At 35.7% G+C, this 23,510-nt stretch overlaps 1 protein-coding gene across 27 annotated transcripts in view; it reads right to left on the reverse strand.

The window, feature by feature from the left end:
• LOC141930165 (RNA binding protein fox-1 homolog 1) overlaps positions 1–23,510 on the reverse strand; it is a 920,114-nt gene that overhangs the window by 173,763 nt on the left and 722,841 nt on the right. For 4 of the 27 annotated variants that reach the window (XM_074840607.1, XM_074840609.1, XM_074840610.1 and 1 more), the window contains one exon: positions 16,046–16,099. The exons of the other annotated variants lie outside the window; for them this stretch is intronic. In XM_074840607.1, coding sequence (XP_074696708.1) covers positions 16,046–16,099 — 54 coding nt within the window. The remainder of the gene's footprint in view (positions 1–16,045; positions 16,100–23,510) is intronic. 27 annotated transcript variants of the gene reach the window in all.

The raw sequence follows: 23,510 nt of genomic DNA on the forward strand, positions 1-23,510 counted from the left end.
TCCCAAGAACTAAACATGTAACATATCTGAGAGAAAAATCACAGTTTTCACAAACTGATTCACACAGCTTCAGATAAAACAGAGAGTGCCAAGATGCTGAACAGGGGTTCTCAAGAGCTTCTCTTTCCAGAAAAGGTAAGACTTTAGCACTCATTAAACGGTCCCACAAGAAGATCCTCATTTCCTTCTGTGAAAAGGATCCGAGGGCAAGAACCAGAGATAACCAGAGATAACCAGAAAACCCTCTGCTTGATTCAGTGCCTCTATAAAAACTAAACTCCCAAATCTAAAGCCAGTATCTGGTGGGGAAAAAAAAAAAAAAAAAAAGGACAAAATCAATAGGAAGAGATTATGACACATCATTGCTGTAGTCAACTCAGTTACTTTTAATTTAAATACAAAGTTTAACTCACAAAAGTTTAAATTTTTATTATTTTTCTAAATTTGAAAGTATCACATCAGATCATCACCTTCTACTTTTGGACTATGAAAAGCAGAGAAGATACAACAAAGCAAATTTAGAAGGATTGTTCACTCCTGATCTCTCTTTCAAGCATCCATGTGCTACTGATAAACAGTGTCAGGCAAGAACAGGAGTAGCCAAGGAAATCTCTACTTCTCCTTCCATTTTCTTAGAAAAATATAACTATTTCTACAATTGCATCAATCCCAACTCAGCAACTGTAATTTAAACTTACTTCTTAACAAATTATTTTTTGAGGGGCCTGTATTTTACAGAACAAGCACTAAGCACTTCAGATATTTTGTGTACTTTTTCTAAATTCTTTTTGCTAATGTAATTTTAAGGATGATCTGTTTAAACCTACTAGAGTAAATTAATTTAATCATGTGAACTCACTCAAAAAACCCCCCAAAACTTAAATCAGAGAATGGATCTAACACTAAGATTTTTTTAAAAATCTTATAACGATAAGCTTTTGATTACCACAGATTAACATGACAAATACTAATATTTAATTTACGCATAGCACATATGTGTTTCCAGCAGCATTTTCTTTCACTAATATTCAGTCACTTTACAAGAACTTTTTTGTGATTGACTTTGGCTGTTACACACAGCACAGATTTAAACATGCAGGAAAAGATCCTCAGTTGATCTGAATCCTCAAAAATGCTCCCTGCAATTCAGCTTGGAAAGCTCAATATTTTGATGTTGCCAGAATATAGATTCAACATTTTTAATATAGGAAAATACTAATCTGTTTATAGCTAAAAAACAAACATCAGAGAAGTATTAGCACACAAAGGCAAAAGGGAAGTAAAGACACAGCAAGAAATAAATTCACACTGTTTCATCACTTTTTTCATAAGTCTCTTGTGGTGTGGTCTGTTTAGCACCTGCTAAGCATAAACTGTATACACTCCTCTTAAAAAATTGTCAACAACTGAAATACAGATTTATTTTCAATTCTGATCTCTTGCTGGTATAAGCACTGTTTGGAAAAGAAAGGTCATCCTTGTGGTCCTGCTCTGTCTAATTCACATACACAAAAAATGGTATGGAGTGGTCTCCAGCAGAAGCCAAAAGAATTAAAACAAGCCCCTGCGAACTTGACTTGCATGTAACTGCTGCCATCTTAATAAGGTGAGAGCAGCTTTTAAATCCCAGGCAGATTCAGAAAATGCAGCCCAGTCCCTGCCATATGGAGACAGCCTGGAATCTGTCAAGTTCACTTAGTGAATTTTATCTTTGGGGAGTCAGTCAGGCAGGCTAGATCAGAATAAACAGGATGCTGTTGAGATCTGGAGGCTAATGCTGGTACAGGCTGGACTACTGAACCAAAAAAATCAGTTTTAAATAAACATGTGGTGACTAGAAAAAATTAACAATAATTAGAGCTGTATAGGCACAAAAACAACTACATGTGATTTTTACCGGGCTCTGAAAGACAACGTTCTCTCTCTGACTTCAGGAATTAGCCAGACTTTGCATTTCTTTCCATTATTTCTTGTATAGTAAGAGATAACAACATTTAATGCTTTATATCAGCTACAAGTATTGATCATTTAAAATACCTTATTTAAATGATGTGCCTAATTATACAACCTTTTCCACAGCTGTTCAAGAAAACATAACAGTAAAAGAAAGCAATGTCATGTTCATATGATCTACACGCAAGCCCAAGCTGCTTCTTCATGCTTCAATAGAAGGAGACAAAAATCTGGGGTCTCCAAACCTATCAAATTCTGTTCTGATGGATGGGGATAAGATAGACTTTGTTGTGTTCTGGGTAAAAGCCAGACTGTTAAATGTAATCTTCTGCACATGCTTTTACTGATATTCAGCATAAAAATAAGCCTTATCCATTTTTATTAGTTGGTCTGAGCCAGAACCAATTCTTTTGATGTCACCTAGCTTATAAAATGCAGCACTATAAGCAAGGGAGGTTTTAAAATGCTTCATAGACTTTATCCATTATATTAATGGGTTTCAGATTGCAATCTGTGGAGCACTTTTTGGTGCTGATCCACAGGCAGCTGGCCAGTCACCTGGAGCTGGCTCCTCTCCTTGTTTCCTTCTGCTTATTCGCTATAAAAGACAGAGCTGAAAATGGGCAAACAAAAAAAAAGGACATAATGCCATTTTTAATGCTATTTTTCTAGATAAACACTTACAGTGCTTGCCACATGACCATCCGGAGAAGAAAAGACCATGCAATTATGAAAGGCAACACAGCTTGCTGGCACCATACCCGTGGACCATACTGGGCAGGAGTGGGGGAAGATGGAGCACGAGAGAATTAACTGTTTTTACTATAGGATTAATTCGATTAAACTTTAAGGTGAATGAGTAAAATAGCTCATTTATCAGTGTTCCCCTATTTTCAGGCAACAAGCCAAATTTTCCCTCATGGCCCAACAAGATGAACTTGCATTGCATTGCTATTTTCCAGAATTATTTCCAGTTTAAACCACTTCTTTTAAGAATGTCCTGATAAATACTCTTTAGAAATGACATCTTGCACTGGAAAGACTATTTCTTTGAATACTTTAAGTGACACCTACAGATACATCCAGGGAATTCAAATTATCTCTCTATATAAAGTAAGCAGAGAAAGCTATAATGACCTGTGTCACCAGGGTAGGAAAGGCTTCTGGGAACCTAATCAGCAAATCATAATAAAAAAGATATCTATATTTACCTACCAATCTTTTGAAGAAAATGCTTCTATACTACCAGCCTTTCATTTAAATTATTTCTTATTTTCACATATGTATTTTCTATGTATTTTAGCAGGTTTTCCCCAGCAAAATCACTTTATCTTGATTGAGAAATATAGCCACCATGCAGATTTTAAGGTTGTGGAATTACTACAGTAAGTCAACACTAACAGTACACTATCGCTTAATAGTAAACAGATTCAACAGCTAAAATCATTTAAGCTATCAGTAATAGCTATTATTAGATCATGGAAAATATTTGTAAGTGCATGCCCAAACAAATAATAAATAGCACACAGCAGGAGATAGGTTTATTCAAAGCAGCACTGGAATATGTAATTTACTAGTTTCAGTTCCACAAAAGGAGGCTGTGATACGGTCAAATCTGTGTTCCACTGAAATCTTCCACCTGCGAGGAACAGGTCAGCCTTGGTAGTCGAGAAAACCCTGCCTGATAAAGCCACCAGGGAGGCAAGACTACCAATAAGAAATACTCATTCCTCATTCTTTGGTTTTGAGATCCACCACTGCTCCATCATAATAATGTGCAGAGCTTAGTTCAAACTTAGATTTAAGAAACATCTGCAACTGCTCCTAGTTTGTCCTTTACAGTACAAAAAGCGGCACTACGCCAGCCTAAATAAAGCCTAAGATCTAAATATTTACTATGCCCAAAATACGTTCATTAAAAATCCTTGTTTTTTCAATGAAGCAATTTCCTGTTTAGACTTCGGTATCTCTCAGGCCAAAGTTACCTTTTGCAGAAAGATGCAGTCTCTCACAGTAAATGACAAGTGTCTAGTTCAGGTATCAGGAACAAAAGATTTATAAAAACCTTCATGCAGATATCTTCAGATCATAACATTTATTGCAATAGACAATTTATTTTGTTTCCAGTAATAGCCTTTAAATAATTTTAAAATACATTCTAAAATATTTTTCGCCCATTCATGTGAAAAACCATCTTCAGATTGTAACTTTTTTTTAAAACCAAAAATATAGTTTTGACAAATTTTACAATTTTTTTTTTTTTTTAAAGAACCTTCATAGACAATGATGTACACTGGTAATAAAAGCACTACAAAAGGGTAAACTTTTGGCTACTTACAAGCAACAGCTTTAAAAAAGTGGGTTTTGAAAAAATAATACTTCCTATGCTTTTAGCTCTCACTTCACAGTATCCTACAGAAACTTTTAGGAGCACTGGCAATATCTCATCCTAACTTTAATAGGTAGTAAGTAAGTAACGATGCCCAAATAGAAAGTCTTTTGTCTAGAAGTTCTTTCTCCCATGACAAAGTAGAGGGGAAAAAAAACCACCCCACAAAAAACCCCATAAGCAGATGTTGTAGAATCGGCCATGATCACGTAATGACAAGTTTTATGAAACATGTCAAAAACCAGGCATAAAAGCAAAAGGAGTATTAAAACAGATACAGATTAAACAGAACAATTTTTCTACAGGTGTATCGCACATCATGCACTGATCAAACGCAGATCTTCTCACATGTGCTTGTTCAATACAGTGAAATACATCTGTTTGTTCAACTGCTGTGAAATACAACTGAAATTCAAGTAGTTCCAGTGGACACACAGAATCACCATTCACAATCAAGAGTTTGATGACACTCTTCATTCATAAATACTAAATAAGAACTTTTCTTTATAGAAGAAGCTGGGACCTTCACCCTTATTGCCATTCTACCATAATCATGGTGTAATTCCTTACTGTCTCCACGCTTCACATTATCCATCTATAAATAAGTAAGCATGTTTGGACTTCTTGTCATGCGTATCCAATTTCAATAAATTTGATTTTGGGTTCTCAAGATATTATTCAGTAATGTGTTATTCTCAAACTCAATATTAAATAAATAAAATTATCAAGTGCTTGATTTTCAATAGGACAAGATCACTGTCTTGAACTATATTTTTAGTCTGTCATTAAACATTTTATTGCTAGTCCTAGGACCATCTTTATTCACAAGCCAAACAAAGAGTAATACTACTCTTTTACACATTTGATTATTGAGGAAAAATCGATACACTAGTATGTAGAACTAAGTAACTGAAGACTGATGAAGGTAAACTATGACTTCTATTAAATTTAAAAAAAAAAACAAAAAATGGAAAAAAGCTTAAAATACACTGTGAAGCCACTAGTCTTAACATAATAATTCAATTATATCTTAATCTTTACCTTCATTCCTTCTCTGCAGCCTTCCCTTTCCCTTTATTTTTTCACTTCAGCAACTATAAAGTCTGTAGCTACATAGTTTATTGGTGATTCTCAGCCTGGAGAATCCATGGGCTTGTATGCAGTATGAAAATAAGAGTAAAAATCTGGATCGTGACTATGACAGCAGTGAAGCAGTCAGTCTAGGGCTATCTTGCAAGAACAAATCCTGCAATAATTAAGTAGCTGTTTTCTAATACACTGCTTCTTTCTCTGAAGTGCCATTAACTATTGTGGCATTCAGTTGGAATGAGAATGTGAAGAGGGAAAGCATAATTTCTGGAGAACACATCACCCTTACAGTACAAATCAGTACTGCAGGAATTTTTGCTGCCATGTGGATCTTCCAGAAATCTGTAAACCTACAGAGATTAGAAGTAAAACAACAGCAAACATGTTAGCAAGGACAACATACCACTAACGCTATTTCCAGGCTCACAAGGAAAGATACTTCCTCTCAGTTAACTGAGCGAGAAGGAATGGGCAATGGATTGGCTTATAGACTGCCGACTGGTTAAACAATTGTTCCAGAAGAGACTATTGGCACTAATATATTCAGAATTCATGCTGTTCCATCTACAAGCATGATTTTTCCATAAAGATCCTGTAGGATATCAGCACAATGTAAGTCAAAATGTAGTATTTAAAAATTAGTTCCCTTTCTGGATTAAGTTACAATGTAAATGTCGACAAGAGACTAATAGATGCCACAATGATTGTAAATTGATATAGATGATGTAAGCCCTGACATTTAATGTTTCTATAAATGTATGGGAAAATAAAAAATAATTATCTCCTTTTTAGAAGACTTGCAAGCAAGTCTTCTGGCACACTGTCAACCTTTTTAATCAAAATACGTTTCAAACTTGGTTTAGAATTAAGGTAGGTCACATAGAAACTTATTTTAATTCATTTGCAAAATGTGTACTCTTTCATGTACCTATGACAGTAAAAAGCAAGAGTATAGAAGATGGGATATTTTCATTCTTTTTATTGTTCAACAGTATGTTCAAAGGATCTGTCAAGTATTTTTGCTGGATGTGCTTAATCCTGGAGCTTTCAGACACAGCTTGTTACCTTCTTTCCACTTCAACACAGTTTTGTGCTGTATTTATGACGCTGAGACTAAACTAGGTCTGCTTGGAAAAGGTAAAACCTAACAAAAAGAAACCTGGAGTTGCAAAGAGAAGAGCCGTATACAACATGGTAGGAAGAGTAGTGTATGAAGTTTTCATTGCAAATATTGCCAAATTTTATAAAGGGTATCATTCTCATAGATTAGATCAAAAAAAAAACCCTTATGTTTTACTATTAAGACACTGCAAGAAGTGGTGGTTAAATGAAACAGAAGAGCAATATACCACGGCCACTGGTCTGAATGCAACTCACGTTGAAACACGGTATGGTGAAATTACTTAATTATCTGAATCTGGTTTTGTTCAGGAGATGGTATAGTCTTTCATACCAGAAAATCAACACTGATTTTTTTTTTTTCGTTGGCAGCTGCTGTTAGTCTCCAAAATCAACCTGAGAAACTAACTGAAATGGACAAGTCCCACCATTCATAGAGAGGGAGGGATGTATCTCCACCAATGAACTGTTCAACTTGCTTGGCATTTCTGCGTCCTGAAAGGCGTATTTGAGAATGGTCATATTAGATTTAAGGGTGGAGTCTGAGACTTCAGCTGAATATAAAGGTGGTGACTTGGATATGCATCAGCCACTAAAGAAACAAAAATTGATTGGGAAGTGCTCCAAGATACCTTTGGGAAGGGACTTTGTGAAGAAAATGGAAGGAAATGGAGGTAACAATAAAGGGCTCAGAACTAAAGCTTTCAATTGTATGAAGCGCTTCAGACTTAACAGCCTAGCATTTACTTAAAAAATTAGAATTAAGTCCCTAAATACTTCACTTCCAAAGGCAAACTCCCAAAACCAAACTGGTGTGACACAACGTTATCTGTCTACCTTTACAGGCAATGTGAAGTACTACACCTGTGAGAACTGTAAACTCTTACACCTAGGGAAGACATCAGTTAAGAACATGGCTGAAGTTAATGATCCTTGAATGTAAAGGAGTGGTGTGCATACAACAAGCAGGAAAAAATGAAAGATTCTGAAAAAGTGAAATGGTCCAATAGAATCTATCATGCAAAGCTTGGGTTTGTAGGTGGAAACAGCACTATGGCATTTTCATGCTTGTTAACAGACTGTGCAAGTTAAATGGAAAGAATTCTTTGTGTGTTCAATTCCTGCAAATCTATTTGGCATACAAGGGCACAAATAGAGCAGAAGAATACTCACAAGACTAAGTAAAAACCCCTTTACTTCCAAAATTTTGCTTTATGATGTTTGCCTTACATTTCAGATAGTTATATCACTTGCAATTTTAAACTTTGAAAGTAGGAAAACTCAGAATTCTGAGCACTCACTTTCGAAAGCTTAAAATCCTTTCCTTCCCTACAATTTAAAAACCTGCACATAACAGTGAAAAGTGAACCTGCTTGCCTATTAGATCACACTGCCATCATACACCATATATTCTGAATGTAACACTAATGCAAATACCTGCACCAAGCGCCCTATATATTACTAATTTTACCAAAGAACACTGTTATGTCACTACTTCAGTATTTTTGAACACTGTTATGTCACTACTTCAGTATTTTATTGAAATAAATATCCATGATTTAAAGTGGTTCCCACTGGCTGTAGTAATATAAAAGATGTCTTTTTGTCCCCACAGTTGTCTGCAAAAGTTTTCAAGAAGAGCTCATTTATAAGAAGAATACAAGTACAGCACTTCTGTTTCAGATTCCCACTCCGTAGATTTCTGCTTTACATGTTTCTTTTTCCTGGTTGCTGAATGCCCATCAAGTCTATGTCATCTTTTATAGGAAGAGCACGAGAAAACCTCTTCAATGACAACTGAAGTGTGCTACATTACACCATTTTACCGCAAACTAAAAATAACCCCACTTATTACTCAACTTTCACTAGACCTGAAATTATCAACTGGTTTAGCAGCCCGCTATCACAGTGATGCAACTTCTGCTGGAGCTGTTTGCGTGCCTCTGCCTTCCCTGCAGCACACAGCACACAGGCAGCTGACAGCACCGACTTGTACTCTCTCGGGTTTTGTGCCAGTGAGATTTATGAGCCTGCTGCTCCCGGTACTCTGACCCACACTCCTCTGCCTGAAGAGTAACTACTTCCAAAGCAGATTTGGAAAAATAGGTGGTGTGCCCACTACTCAACCAAAGTGAAAATGATGGCAGCTTAAGTTAATACTCCAAGGGTATAAACCACACTGTTGAACAGTGTGTATACTGCCTATTCTATGAACTCTCATAGAGGGAGGCAGTAATTTTTGGCAAGAGGTAGGGCACAAAGTCAGAAGCAGAAATGCCTTAAATCATCTCTACACGGGTTGCCAGAGCTGATCACTCAGACCTTGAGTATGTACTAATTTTGCTGAGCGTCCTTATTTTTTAAAAAATAAATTACAATTATACCCATTTCAAAGATGGGGAAATGAAGCATGGAGAAGTTTCACAATTTGTCCAAGGCCACACAGCTCTTGCGGGGCACACATGAGAGTAGGATCCAGCAATGCTCATTTACAGACATTAACTGAAATTCTCTCTTGGTCCAGACATTTGATCACACCACACAAGTAACATTTGCACTTCAGAAAGTTCAATCCCATCAGTATTCTCAATATTGAAGAACAGGATTTCAAAAGTTATTAAAAATATTTTAAAACAGGTTAACTTGTGGAATGCTATTTTCAGCTTCCCAAGGTTTTTATTTCCTTAGGACTTGCTTTAGCAGTTCTGAAATCCTAAATAGGATTCGTTAGTACACTAGCAATTCTCATCCAAACGATCACTCGGTCTAATGGTGTACTCTACCCACATAACAGGAATAACCTTCAGACCACTTTTATGTTTCTGATGGAGAACCACCTAAAAATAATACGTTATTTGAGTATCTGCATATTCTTTCCTCTCCTTCCCTTTAAAGAACGACTGGTTTTGGTCATATAGGCATGGAACAAGTGAAGGACTCCAGAATTTTCAGACTGTTTCTGTCACTGATCCACCACCTAGAGAATATCCCCGTCTCTTCTTGAAGAAACAGAGATTCTATCAGTTACCTACATCTCTATCACGTATATTGTCAGGATTACAGCTTCTAAAGTGCTTTGAATTTTTCTTTCTATTTTCACATATATCCCAGACATACAGTTTTCTCTCTCCACAGAAGAAATTTTAACTTATACATGAAGAGGTTAAGATCTTTCTCCAGTGAAAGCTCGGTAACATATACACCAGTTAATTCACATCAGACTGTTCAGTACTCCTTTCTGTTTTAACTTCACATGTCCAGTATGTCAACTTAATTAGTTATATAATAAAATAGAACATCAGATGTAGATCTCCAAGAATTCTTCAGTCATACTCCTTAAAATCGTATTTTGGACTGCCTGAACAAACATGATCATCTGTATGAACTTTTGTGTTTTTATAATTCCAAACAGCAAAAGCAAAAGTCACAGGAACGCGTATTTTAAAATCTACCTCATCTTCCCTACCTCAGAGCCAGGTACATCCAGCAGTTGAGAGTTAAAAGAGCCAAAAAAGACGCCCTCAACCTCTATGAGTTTACGAAAGTACATCCACTTTAATCTGTTCATGCTCCATGTCAAATATACCCCTTTAAAAGAATTTCATACCATGCATTGCCTTCAAAATTGCAAATATAAAGTATCTGATAACATTTAATGGCCTCTAGGTATAATCAGCATAAAACCAGCATAAAAGAGACTCAATATGAATATGAAATGTTTAAACCAAACGTGATGGAAGCTCATGGGGAATTCTGCCACACATGCTGTCCTTTATTCTAGGAGGTCCTTCAGCTGTCTACCTTCACTGTCCTTGTAGGGGGTACAGCAAAATGACATAGAAAAAAAGAAACCTAAGCATCGGCATGCTGCAGCAGTGTTTAACCACTGTTTCAATGAAGCAAGCTTTGATCACTTCCTAGGAAAAAGCAATGACCTGTCCTTTAAGGGGAGCATTTTCTCTTTTGATCTGTGTGTTGCACTCATTTAAACTGAATTCCAAGAGTCTTATTTAATACTTAGTTATAAAAATGTCATATAAACAGACAAAAATTCATGACACTCACAAATCTCCACTCCAGTTATTTTATATTAACAGCTTTATTCAGTTGGTAGCTTTGAAAGATGTCAGAAGTAGGTTCTAATGTACTACAAAATTTGCAGTATTCAGTTGCAAGTACTGTATATATCAGCTAAATATAACCACACTATTTATCTATTATTTATACCCTAAATACCATATCTGCCAAGGCAAAAGCAGAAGTGCCCAATCATCATTTCTGCATTTGTCCCTGTACCACCCACGTAAATGATATACAGGTAGGATATGGAGAAGCCCACAAAGCTAAATCTGAGTATCTAAAAGCAGAGATTGTATGAGAATCTTCTACAACACATCTCTTGCAGGTTATAGAAAATAATGAAAGACCCAAGGGATTAATATATGTTCATTAAGATCTGGACTAAAATCTGCCTATTTATTGCAATTCAATTAATTCCAGTTGAGAATAATTCTAGGTTTTGCGGACCTGGGATAAAATTCCAGCAAAGATGAATTAACTCTTCCTCCTCAGAGTGCAAGAGAGAAAACATCCTCCTGGACAAGATCAAAAATAATGATTGCTGATATCAAAGTTACATAATCCTAAAAATAAATTAATTCTTACAAATCAAAATTCCTTTAATGTTTCATGACCTACAGCTACTACAAATAATGTAACAGACATCTGGACTTAAGATAAAGATTCACATTTTCCTAAAATTCACTGTGTTTGGATTCCTGAGAATTATTCTACCAAATATTATTCTTAATATTAGGTAGACTAATTCTCAGTCTCAAATTTGGACTCTAAATTGAAAAGAAGATTTCTGAATTTTTCCCTTGCTCGGGTGCAAGGTTATAGTCTGTATCCATCCCTAGCCTAAAACACCTAAACTGATGTCTGCAGAAGACATCATGCTTTTCTTCTTCTTAGGCATGGATCCAGTACTGTTACATTTAGATCTAGATGTTAGATACAAGTTAAGAAGTGATGGGAAGCTGCACAACAAATTTATCCTGGTTATTTTAACAACAGATGAAAATGCCATTATAGTTAAACCTAAATTACTTATTCCTCATTTTTGCTAGGCTGAACGCATAATTTTCAGTCTGCATTTACCCAAGAAAGTAATTGCCATATGACACTCAGAGAACTGGAGCTAGCTTTCTCCTACACCAACACCTTTACACCTTAAGGTTGCCATCTGGAAATGAAATCTTGGAATTGTGGCATATTAATTTCCAAGCTCTTCCTCACCCTAGTTCTACAAAAGGCATCTGACGTAATAAGAATTATTCTCTTCCCCACTTGCCCACCTTTACATTTTCTATGATGATCCTGGGACCTATTTCAATATGTAAGAGGTCAGTCTTTCAAATTTTTATCAGGACTGCTGAAAGCAAGTTCCTCTATAAATTCACCTGGATTTGTCTTTTGTTCTCAGTAGTAATTGCCTGTTGCTTCATCTCTTATATCTGATATACTTATATCTGATATTCTAACATTTTCTAGACAAGTAAGATTTTTAATGCATCTTTAGAATCAGACAATATAAAACTCTTTTCCATAACGTTAGTTACATTCTCCATGTAGTAGCACTGACCTGCTGAAATCATTTATTGCACAGCTGTTCTTTGCTATCATTTTGGGGCCTGAATAAAGAAAAGACAGAAACTTCTCTGCTCTTATTTTGATAGGTACCAGTGGCAAATGAAATTGCTGTTGTTTGGACTAAAAGAGTTCAAACCCCAGCAATGGTTTATGAACTCTCTGAACACTGAAAAAAAAAAAGAGCAAAACAAAAGGGCTTACCTACCACAATTTAATAAAGAGTTGATAGCATTAAGATGTCGCTATTTCCACATCTCGGGACATATTTTCAGTATTAGCATGCATTAAATGACTAAACCCCCCAAAATTGCATTTTGCGGTTTTGAACCTGTTCCCAGTGCGTGAATTTCTGAACAAAAATTTAATCTCTTAATTGTCTTAACAACACGGTGACCAAAAGAGCAAGCAAGGTATTGCTAACTGAAAGCAAAATGTAAAATCTTCACAATCCTGATCATTCCTCAGTGTCAAAGCAAAGGCCATAAGATGAAACAAACGAAGATGAAAGGTTCAGTTCAAAACCAAACTGTTCTAAGATCTTGAGGTGGCTAGAAAGACTCTAAAATCAGATAAATACAGTTAGAATACAATTAATGGCTTTAGACCTGCAAGCCTTCTAATCTATGGACTCACATCTGATTTTGAAAAGGAGCTGTAAGTATTGTAGTTAATTTTAGAAGATATATAGACAACTTGTTGAGTACCTGTACACTGGATGACTTTCATTTTGGAAAACTGTCGATTTCACTATTGGCAAAATCATAACCCTTCATAAATCTGCAGCACAACTTCAGGATTGATATTTCTTCAATATCAGAGGGAAGCAGATTTAACCATAAGTAAGGAAAGAAAAACCTACTACTGCTCCCCCAATCATCCTCATTACAACATGAATAATATTAGCATCTTGCTACATAAAAAAGGATAAAATACTTGAGGCACTTAGCCCATTGGCAAATTATGCTTGGGGATTTCTAGATGAATGACTTGTATCTATGTTTACAGCCTGTCAGCAGAGTGCTCACTGTTTACTCTGGAATTAATCCAGGTCCATAAAACTAGTGATACATCAATGTAACAGATGTGCTTAAGTGACTATGCATTATAAGGCGATTTGCTTTAGTTATAAAAACTGGGTAACCAGTTTTAAGTTGATTTTGACAATCACAGTCTGTAACCCATCAGCACCTACTGTATCAATTACTGTTAGCAGACTGGTAATCTCTAGTTCTAAGGACTTCAGAATTTCACTATTTCGCTCTCAAAAGCATCTAGACTGATATAAGTATTAGAGTTGGATCATAGGTTCCTAGTTATTAGCACGTTTAAATTTTTCCCTAGAATATCACTGTGTTGAAAACAGTTTACCTTACGTTCAACTCATGCTTACACAATGCTGGAATGTAAACATAAGAAGTTTCTTTATCTTCAGGACACACAATGGAGCCCAAGGCAATGCTAGTGCTGCTCTCTAAAGGATCTACTCAGCAAATAAAATGCAAGCTTTGTTTAACAACTGTTAATGCCTTTGGATTTAGAGGCTCTGTTAAGAGGTCATTTTCATTATTATCTACTTTTCTAATCAATTTGTGACTTTCTGGCTGCTTGCAACTTAACTATGAATACTTGAGTTGAAAGTTTTTGACACACATGTCAGAGTTCTTTTTCCTCCCGCATTTGACTGTCAGAACTCTTTCAGAGGTGGTGGTATGAACTGCCACGTTAAATACAAAAAAATCTATTTTAAAATGCTTTTTCTTCTTTTTCTTTGATGCTCTCTATTGTGAAACTTTTATAATGTTGATCATAGAGAACTTTGAAGAAAAAAGCTAATAATATCATTGAATTGATAGTGGAAGCTAGAACTTCAGACTTGAGACTGAAGTGTCCTAAAGAGTCTACTGAAAATTTTTTGCTCTCCACTTTGAAAGGTCTGTCTGTATGATCTTCTGTCATAGCTAGCAAAGACCCTGACTGCATTTTTCATCACATGTAACTTTATGGGCTTGGCATGGAAACAGGTCTTCACATATTGCCCAGAGAAGCTGGGGCTGCCCCCTCCCTGGAAAGGTTCAAGGCCAGGTTGGACGGGGCTTTGGGCAACCTGGGCTAGTGGAAGGTGTCTCTGCCCATGGCAGAGGTGGTGGAACTAGATGATCTTTAAGGTCTCTTCCAACCTAAACCATTCCATGATTTTATGCTATAGTTCTGTAACATTATACACATGTCGTTTTAGTCTATATTAATTTTCAAAAATGTAGAGGTAGGAACACTGCAGGATTCATTATGTGGAATAACAAGATGTCAGATGAAAGCAAGTCTCCTATAAAACATACAGCATGGTTTGAGGTTTCAACAAACTAATAGGCTGTTTTAACTAAAGGTAGGGCCAGAAGATAATTTTTTAGTATGATAAAACCTGAGGATACCTAAGTCCTTAATGTAAATATATGCATTTTGAAGTGATACACATTTGTATTAAATCATCAAACTACATTGTTACTCTAAGTATAATATTCCTGAAATGCCTTTACAAAGCCAGCTGGAAACCTTGACATTTCATCCATATTGTTATTTATATACATATTTACTGCTGCCACCTGCTTGTAACTTGGCTCATATCATGAAGCAGTACATTTCCCTTGTTTCATTATACTTTGACATTTCACTATAACTACATAGCTGCCCATTTCTCAGTTTCCAATTGCTCTGCAGCCGCTCTTGAATTATATTGGCTTAGTAATAGAATAAAGATCTTTCTCTGTGGTAGTACTAGCCTCTTTTTTTTCATACCCAGATGGTACAAATCGCTGCTGGCACATGTAACAATTACAGCACAGCTTCTGCTGCTTAAATGAACCCCCATAAACCCCACAGAGTTAGATTAGATTAGGGAATTGGGAGGTGAGGAGGAGGTCTGGCCAGTGGTCTCAGCTGAAACAGATAAGTATTTGGTACAGCCTGTGTGTGGCTGTGATGAAGTATACAGCATGCTTACAGTGTACTGTTCAGTGAGTCTGTTCTAAGGAAGAAAGGAAAATTAGCTAATAAAGTTAATAAAACTAATTTCATAATCAGTATCACAACACCCAGTTTTACTATTATTTGAATAACTGGGTTATTTGAATACCTCGTGATGTCTCATAAAACAGACAGTTTCCAAGGAATAATGCTGGAAACAGCAGTCACCAAGAGAAACTTGGATCCCTTACTCAAATTTACATATGTTCTTGCTTCACTCAGACTATCAAAGTGAATCAACCAGCTCTTTGATATTTCTGAAGAAAGCTGATGACCACTATCCTCAGACCTTTAAAAATACATATAAATTTCCAGTTCCTCTGTGCATTTCTCTGAGTAGAAATGCCAGCAACTGAGCGTAGCGTAATGGGATTAACTGAAGAGGTCCTGTGAGAACACTGAACTAAGCTGGTTTGGAGAAGGAGAAAAATTCACTCTGGGCAAACCTGCTTGATAGACAAACAACGTTTCTATGTTGTCAGTCCAAGAGTTTGTCATGAGCCATTTTAAACGTACAAAAGGAAAACTACAGCATGAAAATCTTTACATGTGAAATAAATCTTTTATGACTTCACCAAAGTTATAGTGCTTTAAAACCTGGCACACACACGTGTGTGTGTGTGTTTGCAGATATATATTTATTCAATTAATTTTTAGGAATCCTCTAGGTCTTCAGTATTTAAAAGATAGTAAAATTGAAGGACAAAATATATGAAAGAAGGATGATAAATATATTAAAAATTATTGTAAAACTATGTACATTTGGCATTCATATAGGTCATACAAAATAATTTCACGTTTCTAAGAAAGCACCTGCTCTACCTTGTTCCTCAACTTTGTCCTGATCAGGAGAAGAGACGAAGTCTTGTTGCGTACCTGAAAGGCCAACAGTTACAGACTTACTGTAGCAAGGGAGAAAAGGAAGGAATTTACTGTCATTTTGCCAGTCCCCAACTTAACATGAAAATGATTCATTTTTCCCACTGATTGATAAGAAAGTTAATCAAAAGGCCAAAATTAAATCTATTTAGTGTTTAGAGTGCAAAATCATTGCCTCATATTGCATCTCTAAATCAAATACAATATGGTAACTTACAGGAACCCACATTTTTTATTGTTAAAATTAATTTAACAGTGTACTAAAATGACTAGAACTGCATGCAAAGCACTAATTTTTCCTGCTGTCACATCCTGACAACCACATCTCAGGACAGAATGGGAAAATGCAAAGACTATTCATTTCTCACATGGCACAAATAGAAAGCTCAAGCAGTTGGAGAAAACAATTCTCAGTTTTTAAACCTTGTTTCTATCTTAGCTGGGAATGAGCAAACCCATCCTCATTCACTCAGGCTCAAAATATAGGCCATGTTTCAAAAAACAGTTTAGTTTCTAGTTTCTGTTTAGGCCCTGGAAAAATAAACTTTTTATAAAAGGACTAGAAGCCTTGACAATCATCAACTCTTCTGAAAATTTGGCTATTTATTTTGCTATCTAAATTTGGCTCTACAAAAAGCTGTTAAGGGAGATAAGAGGATTTCTTCTGGATAATGAAAATAATAGGGTACACCCCATCTCACCAGTAACAAAAGCTTCAAGAAGAGCTTCACATACATTCTTCCTGATCAAACTGCAGATTCTGGAATGAAAAACTGATACTCATCTGCCCAAAAGTGAAGCCCACGGATCTCTCAGGAAAAACACAAATACCTAGGAACCACCTACCCCAGTAAGGGAATAGAAACTTGTCTGTCAAACACACAAATGCATGCACTACTGGGAGCAGTGGCGACCTATCACACTCTGAATACGAAACCATGCGTATGAAATTAAGAAACAATGCAACTAGAACGAACAGACAATCGAAGTTGCTTCCCTTCTTTAATCAATTCCTCCAAAAGTAGGTCTAACGCAAATTAAGAAGTTTTTTCCCTTGAAGTACGGTTACAATCTATGTCCTTCAGAGCAGCTGACATTGTGCTCCCCTAGAGAATGTACTGAACGCTTCCCCCTGTGCTTATGATCTTTACTGTTTGGACTGACTAATAGCAGTACTTGAAAACATGGAGAAAATTACATTAATCAAAATTAGCAATAAAAGCTTATTATTTCAGTCTTCTTCAAAAATGACCTGACCAGCAGAAAACCTAACTTTGGACTTTTTTTTAGTCTCAAAGAATTTACTTTTGTCTCTGAAGAGACTGTTAAATACATTTGTGAAGACACCTACCTCTCCCTGCTGTTTTAGTTTTGAACCAGAGAAAATTTTTAAAAACTTTATTCCCATAAGGCTCTTCAAACATTGATTTGGAGACAGAGCTGAAAAATCTAAGTATTAAAATGAGAGGCAGACTTTCCCTTCAGTCAAAGTAGTTATATTATCTAGCTGAATGAATAAAACAGCGTTTTCCCCAAATCTCCTAAATTCAGTTCCTGTTTATAGTACCACTTATACGTGGCAAATACAGCAGAAATCAGTTTAATTTCTAGCTGTAAGAAAAACAAATGCAGATGCAGCAGGAGGCAAGGAGGAAAGAGCTATGATAAAACAGGTTGAAGACTTGCAAAGTATTCGGGATATCTGAGGAAGAACAGTTAAGCCATATGATGTGGCCTGTTATAATACCTGGAAATAATATTTTTCTAAGTCTGCTACTTGACTTAGGCTCTAAAATTCAATGGTGATAGCAGAAGGTATACACCATTCGTTAAAAACCTAGAGAGCAGACCAAAATGAAATATTGCTACTCTTCAAACATATTTTATGAAACAATGTTCACTAGAATCTTGATAAGAAAAATTGTTGGTGGAGTACTCTCATTTTCCACAAAGAAAACACAATACGTTGCTAACACTGGAAAGAAACAACTTGAAATTTGGATTCAGCTGCTCATCATTTTATTAATGGACTCATCATTTCTATATGATGCCATGTCAAATGTCTTTGAAGGAGTTCACTTTGTGAATCTTTCCATTTATTGAAGCTTTAGCTATGCATAGTCTTTGCAAGTATTTGGACTCATTTTCTTGCTTGTAATACCACACAGTTTTATGTTATCCCATTCTGCTGTCCTCCCCACTACTACTGACAAGCCATTTTAGCCATTCTCTGTACAGCTTTTCAGCACATGCTTTTTCCTCATTCTATTTACCTTATAAAGATCTAGTATTAGAAAAAGAGGTAAGTGAGAGTTAGATTAGGAGAGAGAAGCAGCAAAAATACTGTACCCATGGGAGAAATAAGAAGCAGCATAAGGAAAAATAGAAAGGACAAAAGTAAAACTCAGCATAGGAAAAATGTTATGTTTTAAAGAAATAAAGACCTGAGAGAACAGAAATTAATTAAATACCATGGAGACAGATTAATATATATGAACATGGAAATCTTTGAATTAATTGATGAAGGTGTTTCTGCTATTTACATTTATTTTAAAAAAAAAAAAAGAGAAATTTGTAATGCAACTGTTAATCAGTTGCTAAACTTTACGGAGTAACATCATTTAAAAAGAATATCATCTTAGTTAATTATTTTAATTTTTATTCCCCAGAAGTATTTTTCTAATTTAACTTTGTACAACCAAGCTTATGTATTTATCTTCCCTCCACCATGATCTGTACTTGTATTTTAAAGAAAACGATACATAAGCATAAGACAAGGGTTCAAACTACACCTGAGGAACAACTTAAGAAGTTAATTAATCTAAAAAAAATATCAGTTTTCAAAGAAGCTATGTTTTTCCTACACTTTCCAAATAACACTCATACAATGGAAACAAAACTTGTAACCTACTCGATTTTACTCTTAAGACAAACTTTCACACTACAGCCTTGCTGTCAAAAGCTGATGTGAAATTCTATAGAAGCAGCTCAGAAAAGCAAGGCCTATTTACATCTGTTACATGATCAATGTGGCTGCAATGCATCTGTAAGTATGGAAGAGGAAAAGAACGCGCCTCTATATGCAATGAAGGCTGCTAACATGCATTTTTGTAACCACCTAAGCAACTAGGAAAATCTCATTGGGTAAGTAAAACCTAAGAAATACTTTTGTTGATATTTCTTCCTATTAACAATACACATATTGGAAACATCAAAAATAATCTCTCAAATCGAGAGAATCTCAATAAAAATTCTATTTTATTTCTGGAGCCAACAAACTGCTAATAAAGCACAAATAGAAATCCATATAATTAAAAATAAAATTAAACTACCAATACAAGCATTAGAACATAAAAGCATCAAATGATGAATGAATTTTTTAATCCATCTTTGCATTAGAACAATACAAAATGGTCCATGGTAAGCCTTACTGCCCATATCCAAACACAGTCTGTTTCTGTACACGACTATACCTGGTTGCAAACACCACCATTCAGTAACCAATTCAATAACTTATGCTGATAATAATTTTTAGAAAGCATAATAAACTGGTCATCGAGTCCCTGCTCCTGACAAACCAAATCTTCCCTTGACACACATGCTACCTTTTTTATTCGAGTTTGTCAGTACAACAAGCATGTGGCATGTCTTCTATTAGCAATCAGGTCTTACAATCCTTATTGACAAGATGGACAACAATCCAGTCTCGTAAAAGATTCATGACACAACTTTGCACTCTCTACTGCTTGCTTTCTCATAAAACCAGTGCAAATCCCATCAAAAATTTAGCAGAACCCCTGCCTCATCTGTTTAGGCCTGAAGCTAGTTGCAGGGACAACTCATTAGGGACAAGCTCATTAAAACCAGCCCTGGAGCAAAAGCAGTTTGCGAGTCTCCTCATTTTTATTCACTTTCACCTAGCCATTCGACTTTCTTGTGTTTCCCAGATACAGAGCTTCTAATGATTGTGTACAATAAGCAAGGCTGTTTCCAAATTTACGCTACACCCTGGGTTCCACAAATGCAATCCCTTCTGTACACCAAAGCTAACACTTCTGTTCATCTGTAAGGCTTAGATAATTCTATACTGAAAAGCAGCGTCAGAAAACCTAGTGGATTCTCTTCTGATTAGATTAGCAAAAGGTATCTATGCATAACAACTATCAACATATCAAACACATGCTAAAATCCAAAGAGAAATCAAGATGTGCAGAATTAAGGCTAGTAGATACACATGCCTGAGAATTTACTCACGTAGGAGTGCGTTTGGTATTTCATTTGGTATTTTTAGCACCTGAGATACCTAAAATACCCAAGAATAAACAAAAAAGGGGAAAAAAAAAAAAGAAAAAAACGAGGAAGGATTTCCTTTCTCTTTAGAGTCTATGCCATAATAAATATTGATTAAATAAAGTATTTTTTTGTGGTACGTTGTTTACATTTTCTGTCATTTGCTAAAGTACCTAAGTGAAACGATCCTTACTTTTGCCATGAGCGCTAGCTGGGAAACCTTGCTAATACCTTCTAAACTAGATGCCTGTAGTTAGGCACATTAATAAGTGTTCAGACAATAGAATGTGAAAATTGTGGTTATCCACAGTTCTGAAGGTTGGTGATCCTGGGGTGATTGCAAAAGCTTCCTTATTTCTGTCACATAAGAAAGAGAATTATAGAGGTCTGAAAAGCGTGGATTTCCTCCCCTAGACTTGTGATGACAAAAGCTAGTGTGTGCTACACCGGTATCTGTTTCTGAATTTGTACACAGCGGAGGAGGAAAGCCTCATGGGGATACATTCTCAAAAGTCAATTGCTAAAACCGGTCTTAGAAGAGCATAATTCTAACAAAAGTTACTGTCACATGCATGGCACAACTATGCAGATACAGATATATGCCCAGATAATGCATTATACATCTGAGGAGCATCTTACTGAATGTGGAGCAGCAAAGAACGGTCTGGACAAGAAGCGTGGTCTAATCCTTCTACAGATCATCTGTTGAAAACCAACCAAATTCTACTTGCCTGGTTAAGCAGTTAAGTCAAGAATGTAAACAACTGTCCGAGTGAAGAAGCCCCTCATCTCACTCCAAACTCAGACAAGTGTCATTAAGATTATATTTTTGCGAATGTGTTAATATTCCATCAGGTATTTTCATCTCGGTTGCACTCTATACACAGCACTACATACAGGATACATTTTTAATATTGTCAAGTCATTCTCTGCTCATCTTATTGTGGTGGGTAACAATCTCATTCACAGTCTTCAGTCCACCACTCAGGTAACACAGCATCAAGGCCTACAGTATTTTTTAAAGGCAAAATTAAGAAATTGATTATTTTGCTTTCTTCTGCACAAATACGCACTCAGAGAGTCAAAAGTACTTACTTAATCTGGAAGAATTAATTATTTGGAAGATCACTAATTGCTCAGTATACACTATTACTCACTCTAGCATCAACACAAACTCCAGCACAGATCAACACTCCTATACACAATTCTCAGCTGTAGGTTAAGCAAATCAGTCTTAGTTTGCACTAAAATGGAGTAGGACCATTTAATGGGTAGTTTAAGGAGCAACTTAGCAAATAGGAAAAGAACAGTACCTTTTTCAACTGTTTTCTTTTTAGTGAAAATCTGACTCTCTCCATTCAACAGTCTTCAGTGGGGGCTTCAGCTAGTTTACATCTGGGAGTATGAGACACCCACACCACTAAAATAAAGTCTTAGTTGAGAAACATTATCAACAATGTTCTACACTATGTTTCTTCTGCTTCCCTGCGTGAAGGATGAAAGCAATATCATCAATGCAGACCAAATATTGAAATTCAAGTTTTCTGAAAAATGAGAACTTAGGGAGTAAGTTATTTAAAATCAAGACATATAACAAAAAACCTGACTTTATCAAATTCACTGGCAAAAGGTTTCAGCATTTCTAAAACATTAAAAGGGCCTCATTTATTTTTCTATTGGTCTCTTGTGTCTCTGTTAAAAAATTACCTGAAGACTGAGAACTTACATGTCTCATGAAACTTTCTGCAGATACGGAAACTTCAAAACCAGGGATTTGTAAAGAAAACAATGACAAAACAAATAAATTTAAAGTGCGACTAGCAATGTTCCTTTTCTCTTTTAAATCCCAATAAATCTTATCATAAGAGAAGCTTAGCAACCCAAGGACTGAAATTCAAATGCTTTAAAACAGAACTAAGTACACATTTAATAATGCTAGCTTTTTGTTCGTTAAGACAAAAATTGTAATCTTATTTAAGCTTTCTTATACCTTTTAAAAGGCACCTTAGACATAATTCTGCTTTTATATTTACATATAAAGTCTAAGAGAAGTAGAATACAACTAGTTACCACATTAGCTCACTTTTTTCTAAACTGTTTTCTTAGGAAAACAAGTAATTTTTCACCTTGCAAGTAAACTATAAAATATAAGCAAATTCAATGTAGAGCATTTAGAAAGGATATGAATGCATCATATACATCACCTACTGTGTGGGAAAAAACTGAAAACAAGTACCTATGAAACAGTTTCATTACTGCAATACTGAGTGTTAATAGTATAATATCAATAAAACCGAAAGATGTAAATAGGTAATTTGGATTAAGTGAAGTTACTTGTCATTAGTTATTAAGTATTGCTCCAAGTGAACTTGCTCTAAGGCATTAGCATATTTACAAATATTGTGACTTCTTTTCCTGAAGATGCCGGAAATGCACCAAAGCTATTAGACAATAATTTAGTGTGGGTCCTCTAAGCAAAAATGCAATGACTTCACTGAGCTTCATTACTAACACAACTTTCCCTTATTAAAAATTCCAAACAAACAGGTGCTTCACACTAGGTCTACTTCTAAAATTGCTTTCTTTTTATTCCCAGGGATACATCAAGAGCTGAAGGAGAATTCATGCAGTATAGATCAGTCAGGCATTGACAGCACATCACACTTTGACAAGCTGCTTGGCTCTGTTTAAAGTCTAAGTTAGGCCTTGGCCCATCAAGGCCATGGCTATTGAATTATTGACAGCCTCTCACTGTGGTGCAAAGGGAAAGAGGGCTATAGCCTCAGTTCAGTAAAGATGAAATGGAAACCCTCTCTGAAGCTTACTTTAGCACGTTAAAGGAGTTTTAATGGTCTTGTTTAAAATTCAGTAAGAGAATACATTAGACTGATTATATTTTCACCAGCTAAACAAAAGTTTGGGATGCTGTGGAGATTATAAATGAGAGGAAAACTACATGAAGTACAAATTTGATCTACACCAAGAAGCTGATTAACGTTTCAAGCTCATTTCAAATCATCCAGCTTTACACAGTTAACAATTTTTCACCATTCTGTACCGCATTATACCCTGTGCAGTCAAGGGTTAACAATAACAATGAGGTTCATCATCCTAAAAT

The sequence above is a fragment of the Strix aluco genome, chromosome 15 (genome assembly GCF_031877795.1).
Source record: "Strix aluco isolate bStrAlu1 chromosome 15, bStrAlu1.hap1, whole genome shotgun sequence".
Classification (NCBI taxonomy): Eukaryota; Metazoa; Chordata; class Aves; order Strigiformes; family Strigidae; genus Strix; species Strix aluco.